Source organism: Leucopleurus acutus (genome assembly GCF_964270905.1).
Source record: "Leucopleurus acutus genome assembly, chromosome: 7".
NCBI classification, from domain to species: Eukaryota; Metazoa; Chordata; class Mammalia; order Artiodactyla; family Delphinidae; genus Leucopleurus; species Leucopleurus acutus.
The window spans coordinates 33,855,150-33,871,412 of record NC_139150.1 but is presented as its reverse complement, the minus strand read 5'-3'; the positions used below and the strand labels follow the sequence as shown (position 1 = coordinate 33,871,412).

The 16,263-nt window shown below is 42.2% G+C and overlaps 1 protein-coding gene across 1 annotated transcript; it reads right to left on the bottom strand.

The window, feature by feature from the left end:
• Positions 1 to 4,105: 4,105 nt before the first annotated feature.
• Positions 4,106 to 16,263, bottom strand: TRMO (tRNA methyltransferase O). The gene is made up of 5 exons (XM_082842240.1): positions 16,169 to 16,263; positions 10,447 to 10,621; positions 9,476 to 9,633; positions 5,885 to 6,547; positions 4,106 to 4,624 (listed from the first exon to the last, which is right to left on the bottom strand). The coding sequence occupies exons 1-5, from the start codon at positions 16,242 to 16,244 to the stop codon at positions 4,365 to 4,367; spliced, it is 1,332 nt and encodes a 443-aa protein (XP_082698366.1). The 5' UTR covers positions 16,245 to 16,263; the 3' UTR covers positions 4,106 to 4,364.

Genomic DNA, 16,263 nt, shown 5'->3' with positions numbered 1-16,263 from the left:
ATAAGCTTTCTGGAACTCACAACACCTTTTCAGAGAAATAATGTTCTAAATCAGGGTCCATAAACGTCTTCTGTAAAGGGCCAGATGGTAAATTCTTCAGCTTTGCATGCCATATTCTGTCACTGGTTCAGCTCTGGGGGCTGTTTGCTTTTGTTTACAATCTTTTAAAAATATAAAGACCAATCTTAGCTCCTAGGTGACACAAAAACAGGCTGTGGGCCAAACTTGGCCTTCAGACTATAGTCTGCTGAGCCGTGTTCTAAATAGCGGTTAGGTTCCCAGCTTAGTGCCCAGAAGCAAAATCCACCCAAAATGTTGCTAAGATACCAAATGAGTCAACATATTTTAAATGGCTTTGTAAACTATAACGTCTATACCACTGTGAAGAATTATTAGACTTCTTCAGTGTTTAGCATGTGGTGATTTTTAAAAATAAAATTAGTTAACACTGAATAAAAAAGTTTTACACATCTTGAACTGCATGAAGCATTAGTGAAGAATCTGAATAGACTTCTCAAGTTATCTACAAAGTAGAAAAAGTAGGAAACCCTGCATTACATCCAACCCTACCGTTTTTGTCAGCACAACATAAACATACATTGACTCAAAGTTGATTGGTCTGTGTGGCTTGAGTTCGTAGGCCAAGTAGCACCCTCCATCAGAAAACAGAGAGGGTACCGCTGAGTTTTTGCCCCCCACCCCCTGCCGTCACTGTGGGTACTGGAAAGGCTTTTCTTGTGCTTGTCACTCACAGTCACATGCACTGACCTAAACCTTGAGCCCTCTGTGAGTCCCACTTCCTGGAACCCACAGAGGCAGAGAGGGGGCAGAGAGCAGATCAGAGAGGATGCTAGAGAGTCATTTGGTGGCTACCCAGATGAGGAACCTTATTTTTAGCAATAACCAAAAATCCCTATTATATTTCATTGAGCTTTTTTAATCCTTACAACTTGTCTCTTCTCTGTCACAGAGGTAGAACTTAACTTAATAATTTCACATCATGATTAATTCTATTTTCTTATAAAAGAAATGTAAAAAAAAAAAAGCTAAATAAATAAAAGAAATGCAGACTTACCCTGAAATATCTGGGCTGGAATCAGGAAAGAAGGTGAGAGAGAAAGGGTCCTAAAGAGGATCGTGCGTGAGAAAGGGACTGAGCTGGGGACTGTGTGCATGGGCAGTGAAGGCGGTTCCTGGTACATGTGCAACCTCAGGAGGGAAAGCCGGGGGGGGGGGGCAGGTGGCAAAATGTCAACTGGGTCCTTAAGGTGGGGCACTTTGTGACAGCTCCCTTAGTAAAACGTCCTATAACTTGCTAGAAGAAGTTCTTTTTTAAAAAAAATTCTGTAATGATAATAAAACAAGACCTTCCATACACTGGATTTTAGGGACCCCTTGATTCTCCTGAGTCTGCTTGTCCAGCCAGGTAAGCCAGAGCAGAGTGACAGAGAAAGGGTGTTGATGACGACAGGCACAATTAAAAAATGACCTAAGTTACAGACCATGGAAGAGTTTAGAAAATACTTTCCCAGGCATTATCCTTGTAACAACAACTCTGTAAGGTCACGGAGGTGGAGATGGGCTCAGTGACTCGCCCACGGGCACACAGCAAGCACAGGGCAGAGCAGAAAGAGTGCTTGAACTTTCTGAGGCCAGCCTCAGTGCTCTCTACATCTCCCATGCTGCTTCCCAGGAGGTTCCAAGCAGATCTAGTGGGAATGGACATCTCTGCCCTTATTCCTCTCCCTGTTCTTCGTTTAGTGATTAGATTTCCATCAGCATCACTCTAAGTGAAGCATCCTGTGCTTATGAAGCATATGGAGTTGCTTCAAATAAAGCAGCATGGCTGGCTGAGCGTCTGCACCTGCACTGGGGGAGGCAGGAGCGCCAAGCTAAGAAGGGAGCCAACTCTGGGACCAGGCGGGTGGGCTGAAATCCTCGATGCTTGGCTGACCAGCTCTGTGAGCCTGAACACGTCACTTAACCTCTGGTCAATGTAGGGAGAGCATGTAGCCCAGTGCCCAGGATGTGCTAAAAGTTCAGTAACTGATGCACATTTCATTATTACTGAGTCCTCATCTGCCTCCTTTGGGACTGTATCATAAAAAGAAAACTACCAACAAGAGCTCATGGGTTTAGCTAATGAGTCTACCCGGTTGTGCACAGCCTCCGCATGCTGGAATAATCCATCCCCCTCCTTAAGCCAGGATACAATTTTAAAATGTAATAAATGGCACTCATCCTTCTAATCTCTTCCTATATGTGACTGACAAGTATCAGCGTTTCTTGTGGAAGTGACTGTTCTGGAAAGCTGGGGCAGGTGGGCCGAAAGCCAGAATTACCTAAACAGCTTGAACTCCTGGAGTTTATCTCCAAGCTAGTGAAAATAATCAGCTATCAGGGCTCCCCAAACAGGCACCAAAAAGCAAAGGCTAAACTCTAAGGTGGATGTCATTTGTGTCCCTTTCTTTTGAAAAAGTTTCCAAGATGAAAAGGAATAGTAGATTTACTTCAAATGATTAATCTTGCTGAGGGATGGAAGTTCGTAACCCAGAGATACAAATTTCCTCACAATATGACACTTGCCTAGAGACAAAAGCTCACATGGGGGACTCAAGGACTGAGGGTGGGGTGAGGCTCAAGAACACGTTATATGAGAAACAGCTGAAGAAAACATGGAAGCCTGATCAGCTTTACCCTATGTGGCCTGGCCAGAGGGTGGAGTTATCAGAGAACAGATCTGATCTCATATAAAGGAAGAACACTTTAATAATGAGCTACACAGGGCAGGCATGAAGGGTCATCACCGAGGGGTTTAAGCAGGGGGAGAGGGCCAAACACTGAGTATAATGAAAAGACTGGTGAGCTGGCAGAGAACTAAGCTGGATTATATTTAGGATTTTAGTTTTAAAATCCTGAGAATGTATATCAAAACCCCAAACAACAGAACAGTCCTCTTGTTAGAAGGCCAGTTGGTGTGGTCCTAAGAGTTATTTTTTCCATATTAAATATCAACATTTTGTGCTTCAAGACCTGACTCAGTCTCAAAGTAATTTTAAGAGAAAAGAATTCAAAATCCAAAAGGGTGGATTGTACCAATGTCAACTTCCTTACCATAGTTATGTAAGATGTTACCATGGGAAGAAGCTATGTAAAGGGTACACGGGACCTTTGCCCTATTTTTTGCAACTTCCTATGAATCTGTAATTATCTAGAAATAAAAAGCTTTTAAAAGTCAAATTAAATATACCTCCCCAAGAGGTTCTAAGTAAACTCAAATAAAACCCAGTTTGTTTCAGGAGTGCAGTGTCATCAGCCACAAATGACTCTGTGCAAGTATCCACAGGCAGCAGGGCTCATTTCAAAACCATGATCAAGCAGCTATTAAGATCTACAGTTGCGATTAGGAAAGCCTACGTCATGTTGACAGGTGCCTAACTTGGTTACACTGATCATAAACCTTCAGTTATCTGGGATCACATCTTTAAAGTCACCTATAGGCAATACATTCTTACAACTGCTTCCCGTGTGGTGCTTACACAGGAATCATGTATGGACTTAATTACTCTATCTAACTGTAATACAACAATGTGTTTGTGTCTTCTTCCTCCACAACTATGACCTGCAACAAGAATTGCATCCTGTTCATTTCATTCTATCACCAAAACCTAACTCACGATAGTTCTCAGTAAACAGTCATAGAATAAACAAGAAATAAACCAGTAATTAAGTTATTTTCTTGGACTTCTCAGAATGACTTTCTTTTCTGATACAAAGGCATCCAAAGAAAACTTAGCCTCTCTAATTTTGGAATCAGGATTAAATATTACACATACGTGTGTGTGCATGTGTGCATGCGTGAGTGTATGGCAAAGTCTCTGAAACACAGGGGTTTAATCTCTAAAGATCTTTATAACTACTTGGTTTTTGATTTGTTAAGTTTCTTAAGATATCATAACTCAGTTTGATTTAGAATAAAACAGAGAGGTCAGGCTTTTTCAGACAAAAAAACCAACATGAATTGTTCAACACATCCACCCAGCTTCTGCCCAGTTAGTTTTATCAAGTGCCAAGAAGAATTGACTTCTTTCAGAAAACAGTGATAAAGCATCACCTTTGGATTCTTCAATATTAACTGATCAAAAACGATCATGATATGGCGATTTCTCCAAATTCTTTATCTCTTAGTTTATTAAAATACATGTTTTTCAAATAAATATTCTGAACAACCCAAATCAAGCAAAGCAGTGAGATCACAAAGTGTTGCTTCTTTCTGCAAAGAAGGCACATCATTAGCTTGTACAGAAAATCCAACAGCCACACCGAGGTCAATTAGGCTGCCTTAAAGACTCGACGGAGGCTACTCACGATCCCAGAGGCACCAAGGACTCCGCAGGGTCACTCATCTGAACAGGCTCAGAAGCCGGCTTGATCCTTAAGACCTCTGCAAAGCCATCACCAAACCAGCACGTGACATGTGCTGTGTCTACTGTAAAGTAGAAAAGACGATCCTGGCAGAGTTTCCGTCGATATACAGACCGAGGGTCGGCTGACAGCACAGCCTCGATGGCACACCTTGCTTCCTCCGCTGACTGAAAATAGTTAAATGAAGCCTGACCAATACCTGCAATAAGAAGAACACAACTTGGGGATTCCCCTGGCGGTCCAGTGGCGACGACTTTACGCTTTCACTGCTGAGGGCGAGGGTTCAATCCCTGGGCGGTGAACCAAGATCCCACAAGCCGTGTGGGACGCACCCCACTCCCCACAAAAAAAAAAAGCTGACCTTCCTCTTCCCATGAACGGTACACAGTGATGAAACAACTTTGATAAACAAAACTTTGAAAATAAAGAGATTGATTTAAAAATCAAATGTTCTGTTTAAACATAAAGCCTTAGGAAAGAATGAGTAGAACCACCATCCAGGGGCAGGTGAAATCTGACATCTCCTTGGCAACTAACTGGCTACTTCTTACAGGAATCACCGCACCCACTTTTTAATGGGCCTCTCCTTCACTCTGGACAGCTGCTTGGAATCTGCTTGTGGGCTGGAAAAACCAGATAACAATGTTTTTTAACAACCATGTATTAGAGTAAACAGTCTCCAAGTTAAAAGCCCTGTGGCCTCTCTCTTCTGCAGTGAAGTGCGTGCCTCTAGTGCTGGGACTTTATAGGGACAATTTCTGTGCTAAGACACTCTTTCCTTCTTAGTCCTGGGCTCTGTGACAGAGGTCGAGCTATCCATCACCCAATAGGTGAAACAAGATGAGACATTTCTCTACTCAGATAGTGAAACAGATGAAAAAGCTCGATCTACACAGGTACAGAGCAAGCACAATTTAGCTTCCAAACGCTGTTTGAGAACTCCAAGAGCTACTGCCACACGCAAACAAGAGGCCCAATTCCTGGGCAGCAGCCGTTCTCAGCGAACACTTGACTGAGTGCCTGGTACTCACTGTGCTGAACAAACAGTTGTTGATTGAAAGCCATCAGATGATGACGTTGCCCAAGTATGATTTTATACGTCTACATTTCTTTACAAGTCATAATCACAAATACTCTATATAAAACTGCCCTCAGGGCTTCCCTGGTGGCGCAGTGGTTGAGAGTCCGCCTGCTGATGCAGGGGACCCGGGTTCGTGCCCCGGTCTGGGAAGATCCCACATGCCGCGGAGCGGCTAGGCCCGTGAGCCATGGCCGCTGAGCCTGCGCGTCCGGAGCCTGTGCTCCGCAACGGGAGAGGCCTCAACAGTGAGAGGCCCGCGTACCGCAAAAAAAAAAAACAAAAAACAAAAAACAAAAAACTGCCCTCAGAAATAGCAAGTTTGCCTAAACCTCCAAGTAAAAGCTCATCTCTCATTCAGAAACAAGAAATGGAAAGTACCTGGTTCACCTGAGCTGAGGTGCTCAAGGTCCATCTCCGCGTGAGGAGTAAACCGGACTCCCAAGGTGGCCACGGGAGCCTCTCTCACCCAGGTGGGGACCGCACTGCGGTGGGCTGCACCAGCTGCCCTGGAAGGGCAGAGAAGAGCCTCGGGCGGCATCTCCGTGCTGTGTCCTTGTGCGACCACCGCTGCTTCCCCTCTCCTCAGCCTGCTGTCTGCTTGTTCCTCTGAAACGCTCTTCTCCAGGCAACATGGGCCACTTTGCTCTTCTGCTACCCTAGGACTCGGACCACTTCCTGATTCTTCACCCAAATCTGCTGCTCTCTCCCTGGGCTCAGGTGAGCTTTGCTGGATTTTTGCTGAGTTGTCGTGTTTTGTGTTGTTTTCTCCCGAAGTTCTATCTTCAGGACATTTAGGTTTCTCCTTAGTACAACTGTAGAGCTGTGGTTCCTCGTACCCTGAGAGCTGTTGCTGGTCACAGCTATCAGTCTTGCCGTCACACTGGGACACGGTTTTTGGTTTACATTGGTTATTCTGTAAATTAACGTCCCCTAAAGGCTCAATCAAATTTTGTGGCGAGTCATAATCAGCTATGTAGGGCTTTATGTCTAGTACAGGTGTGCCATGAATCATGTCAATTCCAGAAAGGTATATGGCTCCACCTGTAATGTGAAAAACATCCTCTTAGAAATATTAACAATGAAGAACAGTGCAAACAACAGGAGAATCAACAACATCTGCTTAAAGCCCACCAAGCTTACTCACAATTCTCTTACGCACCAGGCCCTCTTATACCTGGTGCCAACATACAGTTTTCTTTCTACCTAGAAACCCATTCTCTTCTTTATCTGTCAAACTCCTACTTGCTCTTCAAGGCTCTCACGAAACACCTCCTTTACAGAGCCTTTCTGGCTCTTCCAGACATAAGCATTCTTTCCTCTGGGTTCCACAGAGGTACCTGTGCCCAAACCTCTCCTGAAGCCCTCGTCACATGGTCTAGCAATGACCTGCTTAGAATCTCTCCCCCTAGACAGTAAGTAGGTCCTCGAGCACTAGGTGGGGCCATCTCACCTTTGCATCACTGGGGGCTTCTAACTCTGTTCCAGACACATCAGAGTCCTCAATATAGCTCTGTGGGACTGATGATGGCTTCCAATGTGTCAAACAGAGTCTAAGGTGGCCCCATGATGTCACCTCCTGGTGTATAATCCCCTCTTCTTGAGTATGACTTGATATCACTTCAGTGACTATGCTATGTTATCTAAGACTCCTGTGTTTGCTGGCAGGTTCACTTGAGAGACTCTCCCTGTGGGCTTGAAGAAGCAAGCTGCCTTGCTGGGAAAGCCTGTGTGGCAAGGCACTGCGAGAGGTCTCTAGGCACTGGGGGCCACCTCTAGGAGCTGGGAGCAGCCACCAGCCAACAACCAGCAAGAGGCCAGGACCCTCAGAACCACAGCTGCAAGGAAGTGAATTCTGCCTATGACCAGAGAGGGCTTGGAAATGGATTCTTCTACAGTCAAACCTCCAGAAAAGAACTCATTCCACTTCACTGCAGCTTGGTGAGACTCTTAAGTGAGGACCCAGCTAAGCTGTGCCCATACTCCTAACCTATAGAAACATTGTAATGTTTTAAACACATAATAAATGTGTGCTGTTTAAACTGATAGTGCATGGTAATTTGTTACACAGCAATAGGAATCTAATACTCCACTGAATAATTGAACAGGGCACTTCCCTGTGGCGCAGTGGTTAAGAACCCGCCTGCCAATGCAGGGAACATGGGTTTGATCCCTGGTCCGGGAAGATCCCACGTGCTGCTAAGCAACCAAGTCTGTGTGCCACAACTACTGAGCCTATACTCTAGAACCCACAAGCCATAACTACTGAGCCCATGCGCCACAACTACTGAAGCCCATGTGCCCTAGAGCCCATATGCCACAACTACTGAGCCCACATGCCACAACTACTGAAGCCCACATGCTCTAGAGCCCACGTGCCGCAACTACTGAGCCCATGTGCTGCAACTACTGAAACCAGCGTGCCTAGGGCCCATGCCCCACAACACGAGAGGCAATGAGAAACCCCACTCATCGCAACTACAGAAAGCCCGCGCACAGCAACAAAGACCCAATGCAGCCAAAAAAAAAAAAAAAATTAAACAGAACATAAGTCACCATTACCAAATATTAAGGAAAGGTCCCCTGTTGTCCCACTTATACAGCTGCTGTTCAGTTCCTTCTACTGGGGCAAAGTCTACTTACTTGATCCTTGGAAAACTGGCCCAGTGAGAATCAAAAACTGCATGTGATCACATTTGATCCTATCTCCATTTGAGAAAAACATGACTAACAAAGGAATCTGATTTCTAAAACATGCTTATTGTGAATGAACCTGGAACTTTGGAAAGAAGATTTTGGACTTTCTAAGTGATGGATTATGCCTAATAATGTCTGCAAAAGAAAGAAAAGCACTGGGGCACAGGTGAGAGTTCATGGGATTTGAAGTCAGACAACCCCCTGGCTGGATGCTATTCGGTAAATTATCAAACATCAAAGAGCCTAGTGCCCTCATCCATAACATGGAGACTGCAACCTTATCAAGCCCACGAGCCACTGTGAGATACCATACATGAACACTCTTTATAAACTGCAAAGCACCACACAAACACTGGTCATCCTCATAACGCTTATTTATAAGAATGTCTACAGCGCTACTGTGTTTGCCTTTCACCTTTCTGATTTGATCTTCCCCATTAGAATGCTAAGATCCTCTGCCGGGCTGGGATTTTTATCTAATCTGCTTGCCACTATATCCCCAGCACCTAGAACAATCGTTGGCACATATTCGGTGCTCAGAAAATACGTGTGGGTTGCACAAACGATCATAAAACGTTCCAGTACTGTTACCCAAGTTGTGTGTTACCCAGCACACCCAAATGTGCTGATCAGGTCCAAGGGATTCAAGAATGGGAGGCTTTCAGAAATTAACGGCTCAGTAACGCGTTTATATATGAACACGTAGTTAAATTTGGTATTCTACACAGGTTCTCCCACAATCTGACAAATGTTCAACCTATGGTGTATTCATCCCAGACCCTCTGCCTCACATCACAGTGGACAGCGGCACTGCAGCCACGATGCATGTTCATTTCCTCAGGGCTGCAAGGAAGAAATGATCCACCACACTGTGGTCAGATGTGCTGACCATATATGCATGTGCAACCAGTTACGGTGCGTTAAATTTTGAGAGTGTCCAGTTATTTTTAGATCATTTTATATTTACTGCATTCCAAGTCAGAAAAAATTTGGTTACTAATTTAATGATTATAAAATCTTAAGAGTTACTTTTAAATAATTTAATAACTTCTGATAAATATAATGATATAAACTAACTCTGAGCATCCTATGAGAGCTTATTCCAAAGTGTTTCAATGCTGACATTCTTTTAATCGTTTCATTTTCCTCAATGTCTGGTGGTTCACAGGGGCTAACACCATTGGTACTTGTCTCAATAACAGCCAGTGCTGAATACTATGTTGATTTTATAAGACTTCTTTTGGTTAAGGAAAAAGTGGTAAAAGTACAAATTACCTTCTACCTTTTCCAGTTTGGCTAGGGTCAGTCCTATCGCATTGGGACGATGTGGGCTCCTTGTAGAGAAAACGCCAGTCTTCACACCATTCAGCCTAGGAGGCTGCACTTTTGCCTTACAGCTCAAATGACCATTTTTGTGAAAAACAAACAAAATCCTATTGAAAATAAACCAAACCACTGAGTAAGAAAAGAACACAGTCAATCTATCATAATGATTTGAGGGAGAAAAAAAACTTTAATTCCCCACAAATTAAAACAGAAAGAATGCTTCTAATGGTACTAAAATATAATCAGTGGGGGAAAAAAGAGTAATATCATTCCCGTTTTTTGAAAGAAGACAGTCTTATCTCTATATCCACTGCCCATAACACAATGACTGGCACATGCTAGGACCTTAACAGGCTTCTGTCAAGTACCTGAATAAACAATATTTCATGGGTCTAGAGCAGGGTCCACAAACCTTTTCTGTAAAGGACCAGGCGGTAAATATTTTAGGGTTTGCAGGTCAACGAGTCTCTGCTATAAATAATTCAACTCTGCTGTTGTAACACAAAAGCAGCCACGGCCAACACATAAATGAATGCACGTGGTTATGTTCCCATAAACTTACAAAAACAGAAGATGCGATGGGTTTGGTCCACAGGCCATAGCTTGCTGACCCGTGGTCTAGAGGACAGAATAATGACCCACGGACAGAATCAAGAAGGTCTACAGATTTCAGCTCAACAGAAGTCATTCAACAAAACTGGAACCAACTGCAGATGGAATGTGCCCCTCAGTGGATCCCAAGCTTCCCCGAGGGTGTCCAAGTTATGCAGACAATCACATGCATGAATATAGTACAAAAATCCCATGCAATAGACATAGGTGGTCTGGATGGCAGTCTCCAGGGTTGCCTCCAACTGGAGTACTTTACTCAAGGGCAAGTTATGGTCCAAAGTACCATTTCTAACTATAAAACCACTTACCAAACATGAGAAAACTGTTCTAAGCCCATCAAGGAGTGTTCAGGATTATTAAAGATGCTTTTTCTAATCCTCAAACAAGCCCGTGAATGGCTACAAATGGATGGCTGCCTTGGAGTACCATTCTTGGCCGAGAAACAGGATTCCAAGTAACCAATTGGCTCCGTTAAAAGATTCCCTACAGAAGAAAATTAGATAAGAAATCATTAATGAAAAGGTCAAGCAAAGATGTAGGAAGACATGTTTTCTTTAATGCATTGATTTCATAGTTTTAAAATCTATTAGATGTTATACAACTATAAAATAAGATTCTTATAGCATTCAAAAATACATATAAATATCCTTATCATTACATATATCATTGTTATCAATACATCCCTTTAGATAATAAACTGGAAAGAGTATTGGTCTAAGAAAGAAAGAATGAAAGGAAAAATTCATTTTTAGAAGAACTACTATGACTATAATTCAAATTCTATGCAACCATTACTACATTATGTGACCTTGGTTAGGGCTAAGAGGGTATTTCAAACAGAGGGAATAAGCTGCACAAAGTTAAATGAGAAATTTTATAGCATAAGCAGGGAACAAGCCATTTTGATTGGCTGGAGTATGAAAATACAAGGCAAAGAATAATGAAAGATAAGGAGACAGAGACTGTATATAGGTTAAAATGCTTTCAATTGAAAACAACAGAACACACGAAAAAAACTAGTTTAATTAAGCAATAAAGGGAGTGTATGGGATCACAGTACTAAAATATCTAGAGGCAGTATAGATTTCAGGTTAGGCTTGCTCCAGCAGCTCTCTGCCCCACTAGAATGTAAACTCCATGTGGGCAGGAGTTTTTCTGTCTTACTGATTGCTACGTTCTCATTGTCTAGTACTTGCCTACAAGAAGATAGGTACTTTAAAAATTCATGCTACATGGAGAAAAGGATTATGTGAGTCTAAACTGATTAAAATGGAAAGTGAAAAAGTGAAAGAAGAATGTGTGTAACATAATCCTATTTATGAAAATTTTACGTATTTACCTAACTAAACATGTACATATGTATGTTTAGAAAGCTATCTAGAAGGATATTCACCAAAATTTTAACATTGGTTAAAACTGGTGGAGACTTTAAACTGTGTCCTTTTCTGTTTAGGCTGGTTGTAATCCCTCTCATATTGGTATCACTGCACCATACAGGCAACAGTAAAAAGTCATCAATAATTTATTGGCACATTCTTCTATTGGGATGGTCGAAGTTAATACAGTAGACAAATACCAAGGAAGAGACAAAAGTATCATCCTAGTATCTTTTGTTAGAAGTAATAAAGATGGAACTCTAGTTAAAAAAAAACTGGTGGAGGGATTGTTGGATTATTTTTATATTCAACTCTGTAATTTCTATAATATTTGAAAATTTTACAATAATCACAAATCATTTTTAAAATGTTTTAAACCAGTAACTCAAAAGAAGAAAAAACTGGCCAGGCAACATCAATATAGGTTTAAAGTAGGTATCTGCAACTAGCATTTTGAATTTATAGATAACTTTTTTTTTCACATTTCATGAAGGCTGTATTAGCTTCTTTTAAGAGATGATATAAAGACATTCTAGAACCTTATTTTATTTCCAGTTTCCATTAATCTATCCTATCAGCACAGGTGGGCAGTGAGACTATAGGCCTGTCCTTCATAGCACCTTTCGTGACTTTTCACTTATAAAAACTAAATTACGTGATACATATAAAATATTACATGCAACATATATATAATAAAGCATAATGTTCAAATGAAATCCTGTGTACCACCACCCAGCCCAAAAACTAGTGCTTTACCAACAACTTGCATCTTTTTATGTTGCCTCTCTCCCTACCTTTCCCCTGAATGTGCCTGAACAAGAGCCTGAATGTGGTCTTTATCATTCATTTCTTTTCTTAAATATGATTTTATCACATGCATATGCATGCTTAAACAACGTTTCATTTATTTTGTCTTTGAGTTCTATAAAAACTGGTATCTTCTCAGACTTGCTTTCTCTCTCTCAATATTCTGATTCTAAGATCCATCGACACTGCGTACGTTTTTGATGACTTTACATTTTTTTCCAACTACATTTACAGGCACTCTTTTTTTTAAACCTTCACCTATGCTCTGTGGAATTGATATAGTAAACATCTTAAAGATGAAGGAACTGAAGTCAAACAATTCTCTGGTGTTCATAAAAATATCATGAAGAAAAATGGCCAAAAAGGGCTCCTACCCTAGTCAGTTATGTTCTGTTTTATTTAACAAACACTTTCCAAGTGTCTACAATTGCCAGACATTGTGCTAAGTTTGGGGGAAAAAATACAAAACAAGAACTCTTTTCACAGTGGAGTTAACAGTTGATTGAGAGAAACTCACAATATGCTTCAATATCATGGGAAATGTCTTATCTGTAGTAATGATCAAAGACTTTTGCCTTTGACTATCTGATTGGGGGTCTACAAGTTTATAACTAACTTGAGCTATCACTTCATTGAATCAGTCTATACCTGTTTTTCACAGGCTATACATATGCTATGATAAATATAAGTTGTAACCAATTAGATTTATTCCAACCCTGTTTGTTCACCTCTATAAGAACATAAGCAAAATAATACTGGGTAAGCAATGAACTGAACGAGCTACATTGGAAGGAGTCCCTCAGCTATGTCACTCTCAAATGTTTGGGACCACTCTCAACATATCAACTATCCATCTAATAAACGTCAGAACTTAACCATATTCTAATACGTCTGGAACTTATTTATTCTCTGTGCCCCGGTTCTTGGGATATTAAATGCTATGAAATATAAATGCTCAATAATTTCCAAATATAAATTCTGCTTGAATGCTCTCCTTGAAGTGGAGGCCTGAGAACGTCCACCCAAGGGAATTCTGATCTTCTTCCTCTTGCCTCATATCTCAAAAAACAAACAAAAAAAAAACATTAAGCACCTACCATTTGGTAAGCACTGTGCTGAGTGCCTGGGAACAGGCATAAACAAGAACCAGTTCTCACCATCAATGTGTGCAGTACATTGACAGAGTGGACAAGTAAATCAACAATTAAATCAAACTGCCTTACATACATGCAGAATAGGGAGAGCACAGGTATGCCAGAGTAGTATTGGCATGAGAACCACATGGAAAGAGGGAGAAGTTTCCCTGGGGCCTATGGCTGGTATGAAAAGAGAAAAAGGACAAAAACAACACAGGGCCGTAACACTAGCTGTGTGACCTTGGGCAAAACTGCCTACCTCTCTAAATCCAGTTTTCTCAGCTATAAAACAAGGATAATCATCCTATCTTGGAAAGATGACTAAAATATGTAAAGTACCTAGTACAACAGAAGGTGCTCAGCAAGGAGAGATTTTTAAAGCCCTTACACAGGCTTTTCCCTCAATTTAACAGTATTACAACTGTACTAACCATATAATTTTTAAAAACCCACAAGTTATTAACGCAGAGGCTTTCTGTACACAAGTCTTATCAACAAGTCTTGTGTAGACAGAAATGTCCAGGTCCTTTTCACCTCTTGCCCAGACTATTAAATTACCCTTGTTATAATTTGTCTTCCCTCTGCCAGTCCCTCCCCTCCTGAAAACACACTACACCAGTCCTCCGGATTTTGAGTTCCTTATGTCTCGCTACTCTCTAAACTTTTTGTTTCCCACTATTAACAGATGTCATATTTCTTTTTTTTAATTTTTATTATTTATTTATTTAAATTTATTTATTTATTTTTGGCTGGGTTGGGTCTTCGTTGCTGCGCACAGGCTTTTCTCTAGCTGCGGCGAGCGGGGGCTACTCTTCCTTGTGTTTGTTTGTTTATTTATTTATTATTTGGCTGTGCCGTGTCTTAGTTGTGGCATGTGGGAGCTTTGTTGCCACATGCAGGATCTTTGTTGCCAGGTGCAGGATTTTAGTCGCGGCATGCATGCGGGATCTAGTCCCTGGCCAGGGATCGAACCCTGGCCCCCTGCACTGGGACCACAGAGTCTTAACCAATGGGCCACCAGGGAAGTCCCCCATCCAACACTTCTGACTTACTCCCGGACCCGATGCTCTGTAGACCTCTGAGCCCTGCTCTTTCCTGCCTGTCAAAATATCAGACCTGGGGCTTCCGTGGTGGCTCAGTGATTAAGAATCTGCCTGCCAATGCAGGGGCACGGGCTCCAGTCCTGGTCCGGGAAGATCCCACATGCCACAGAGCAACTAAGCCCATGTGCCACACCTACTGAGCCTGCATGACACAACTACTGAAGTCCACGTGCCTAGAGCCTGTGCTCTGCAACAAGAGAAGCCATCGCAATGAGAAGTCCACACACTGCAACAAAGAGTAGCCCACTCGCCACAACCAGAGAAAGCCCACGTGCAACAACAAAGACCCAAAGCAGCCCAAAATATAAATAATTAATTAATTTAAAAAAAACTATCAGACCTATAATCTGGCAGTATGCAACAATTTTTTTTAACAGGCACAACCGTTGACCACATAACAATACCTTTTAGAAATTCAAGTTAAACATTTAGAACATACACAAAGATTTTAGTTTCAAAACTTTCATTTAGAACAATGAAAACCAGCAATAACCTAAACGCCCAACAATAGGGAACTGGTTAAACAAGAGCACATCTATAAAACAAAATAGTGTGCAACTTCTCAAAAGTAACATTATTAATTGCCATGGAAAGATTTTCATGAACCTTAAGTTTTGTTTTGTTTTTAATAAATGTAGAGCTGGGATTCAAATCAAAGTTTTGTTTCATTCTTTTAAAGTTATTTATTTAATTTTGGCTGCATTGGGTCTTCGCTGCTGTGAGCGGGGGCAACTCTTCATTGCGGTGTACAGGCTTCTCATTGCGGTGGCTTCTCTTGCTGCGGAGCATGGGCTCTAGGCGCGAGGGCTTCAGTAGTTGTGGCTCGCAGGCTCTAGAGCGCAGGCTCAGTAGTTGCGGTGCACGGGCTTAGCTGCTCTGCAACATGTAGGAATCTTCCAGGACCAGGGCTCGAACCCGTGTCCCCTGCACTGGCAGGTGGATTCTTAACCACTGCGCCACCAGGGAAGTCCTCAAGTTTTTTTTTGAAGTTATAAAACAATGGTGTCGCATATCACCTCATGTTTCTAATATGTAGGCACTGAAACTATTATGGAAAGTAGACACCAAGATGTTAACAGTGGTTTTCTCTGGGTAATGGCCAACTACTTTCATCTTTTTTCCATTTGCTTCCTCGGATTTCTAAAGTTAATATATTCTGCCCTAAAAACAGGGGTGAAAATAAAGAGAAACAAACGCATGCCATCTTTCAATGCCCAGTTTAAAACTATTTCCTACACTTCTGCAGCACAGGTTGCTTCTCTCTTGTGGCATTAATCCCGAATCGGCAGAACACCTGCTGTATATATCCTATCTCTCATTTATGGGTGAGAACTCCCCAAGACAAAGGCTGCTACACTGCACGTGGCTGTTCTGCCAAGACCAGGCCACCTTAGCTACCAAGAACAGAACAGGAGAGATGATGTCATCCCGCTCGCCTAAGACACATCACGTGGTCTCCTAAGCACATGACCTGTGCCGTCCAATAACCAGGAAAAACGACCCACGTCCATTCTAGGTCTCGCATTTGCCGTCCCTCCCTGCAGTGAAGTCGGCTCCCTGCACTTAGGGCTCTTGGGAGTGCGGAACCTTCAGCCTCTTATAAGTTACCTGTCTCCAGAGCCGGCTTCACGCACCCGCACAAGGTCGCTGTGGGTCGAGGGCCGGGCTCCTCCAAGTCGCGCATGGCTAGTGGTCTCACAGGT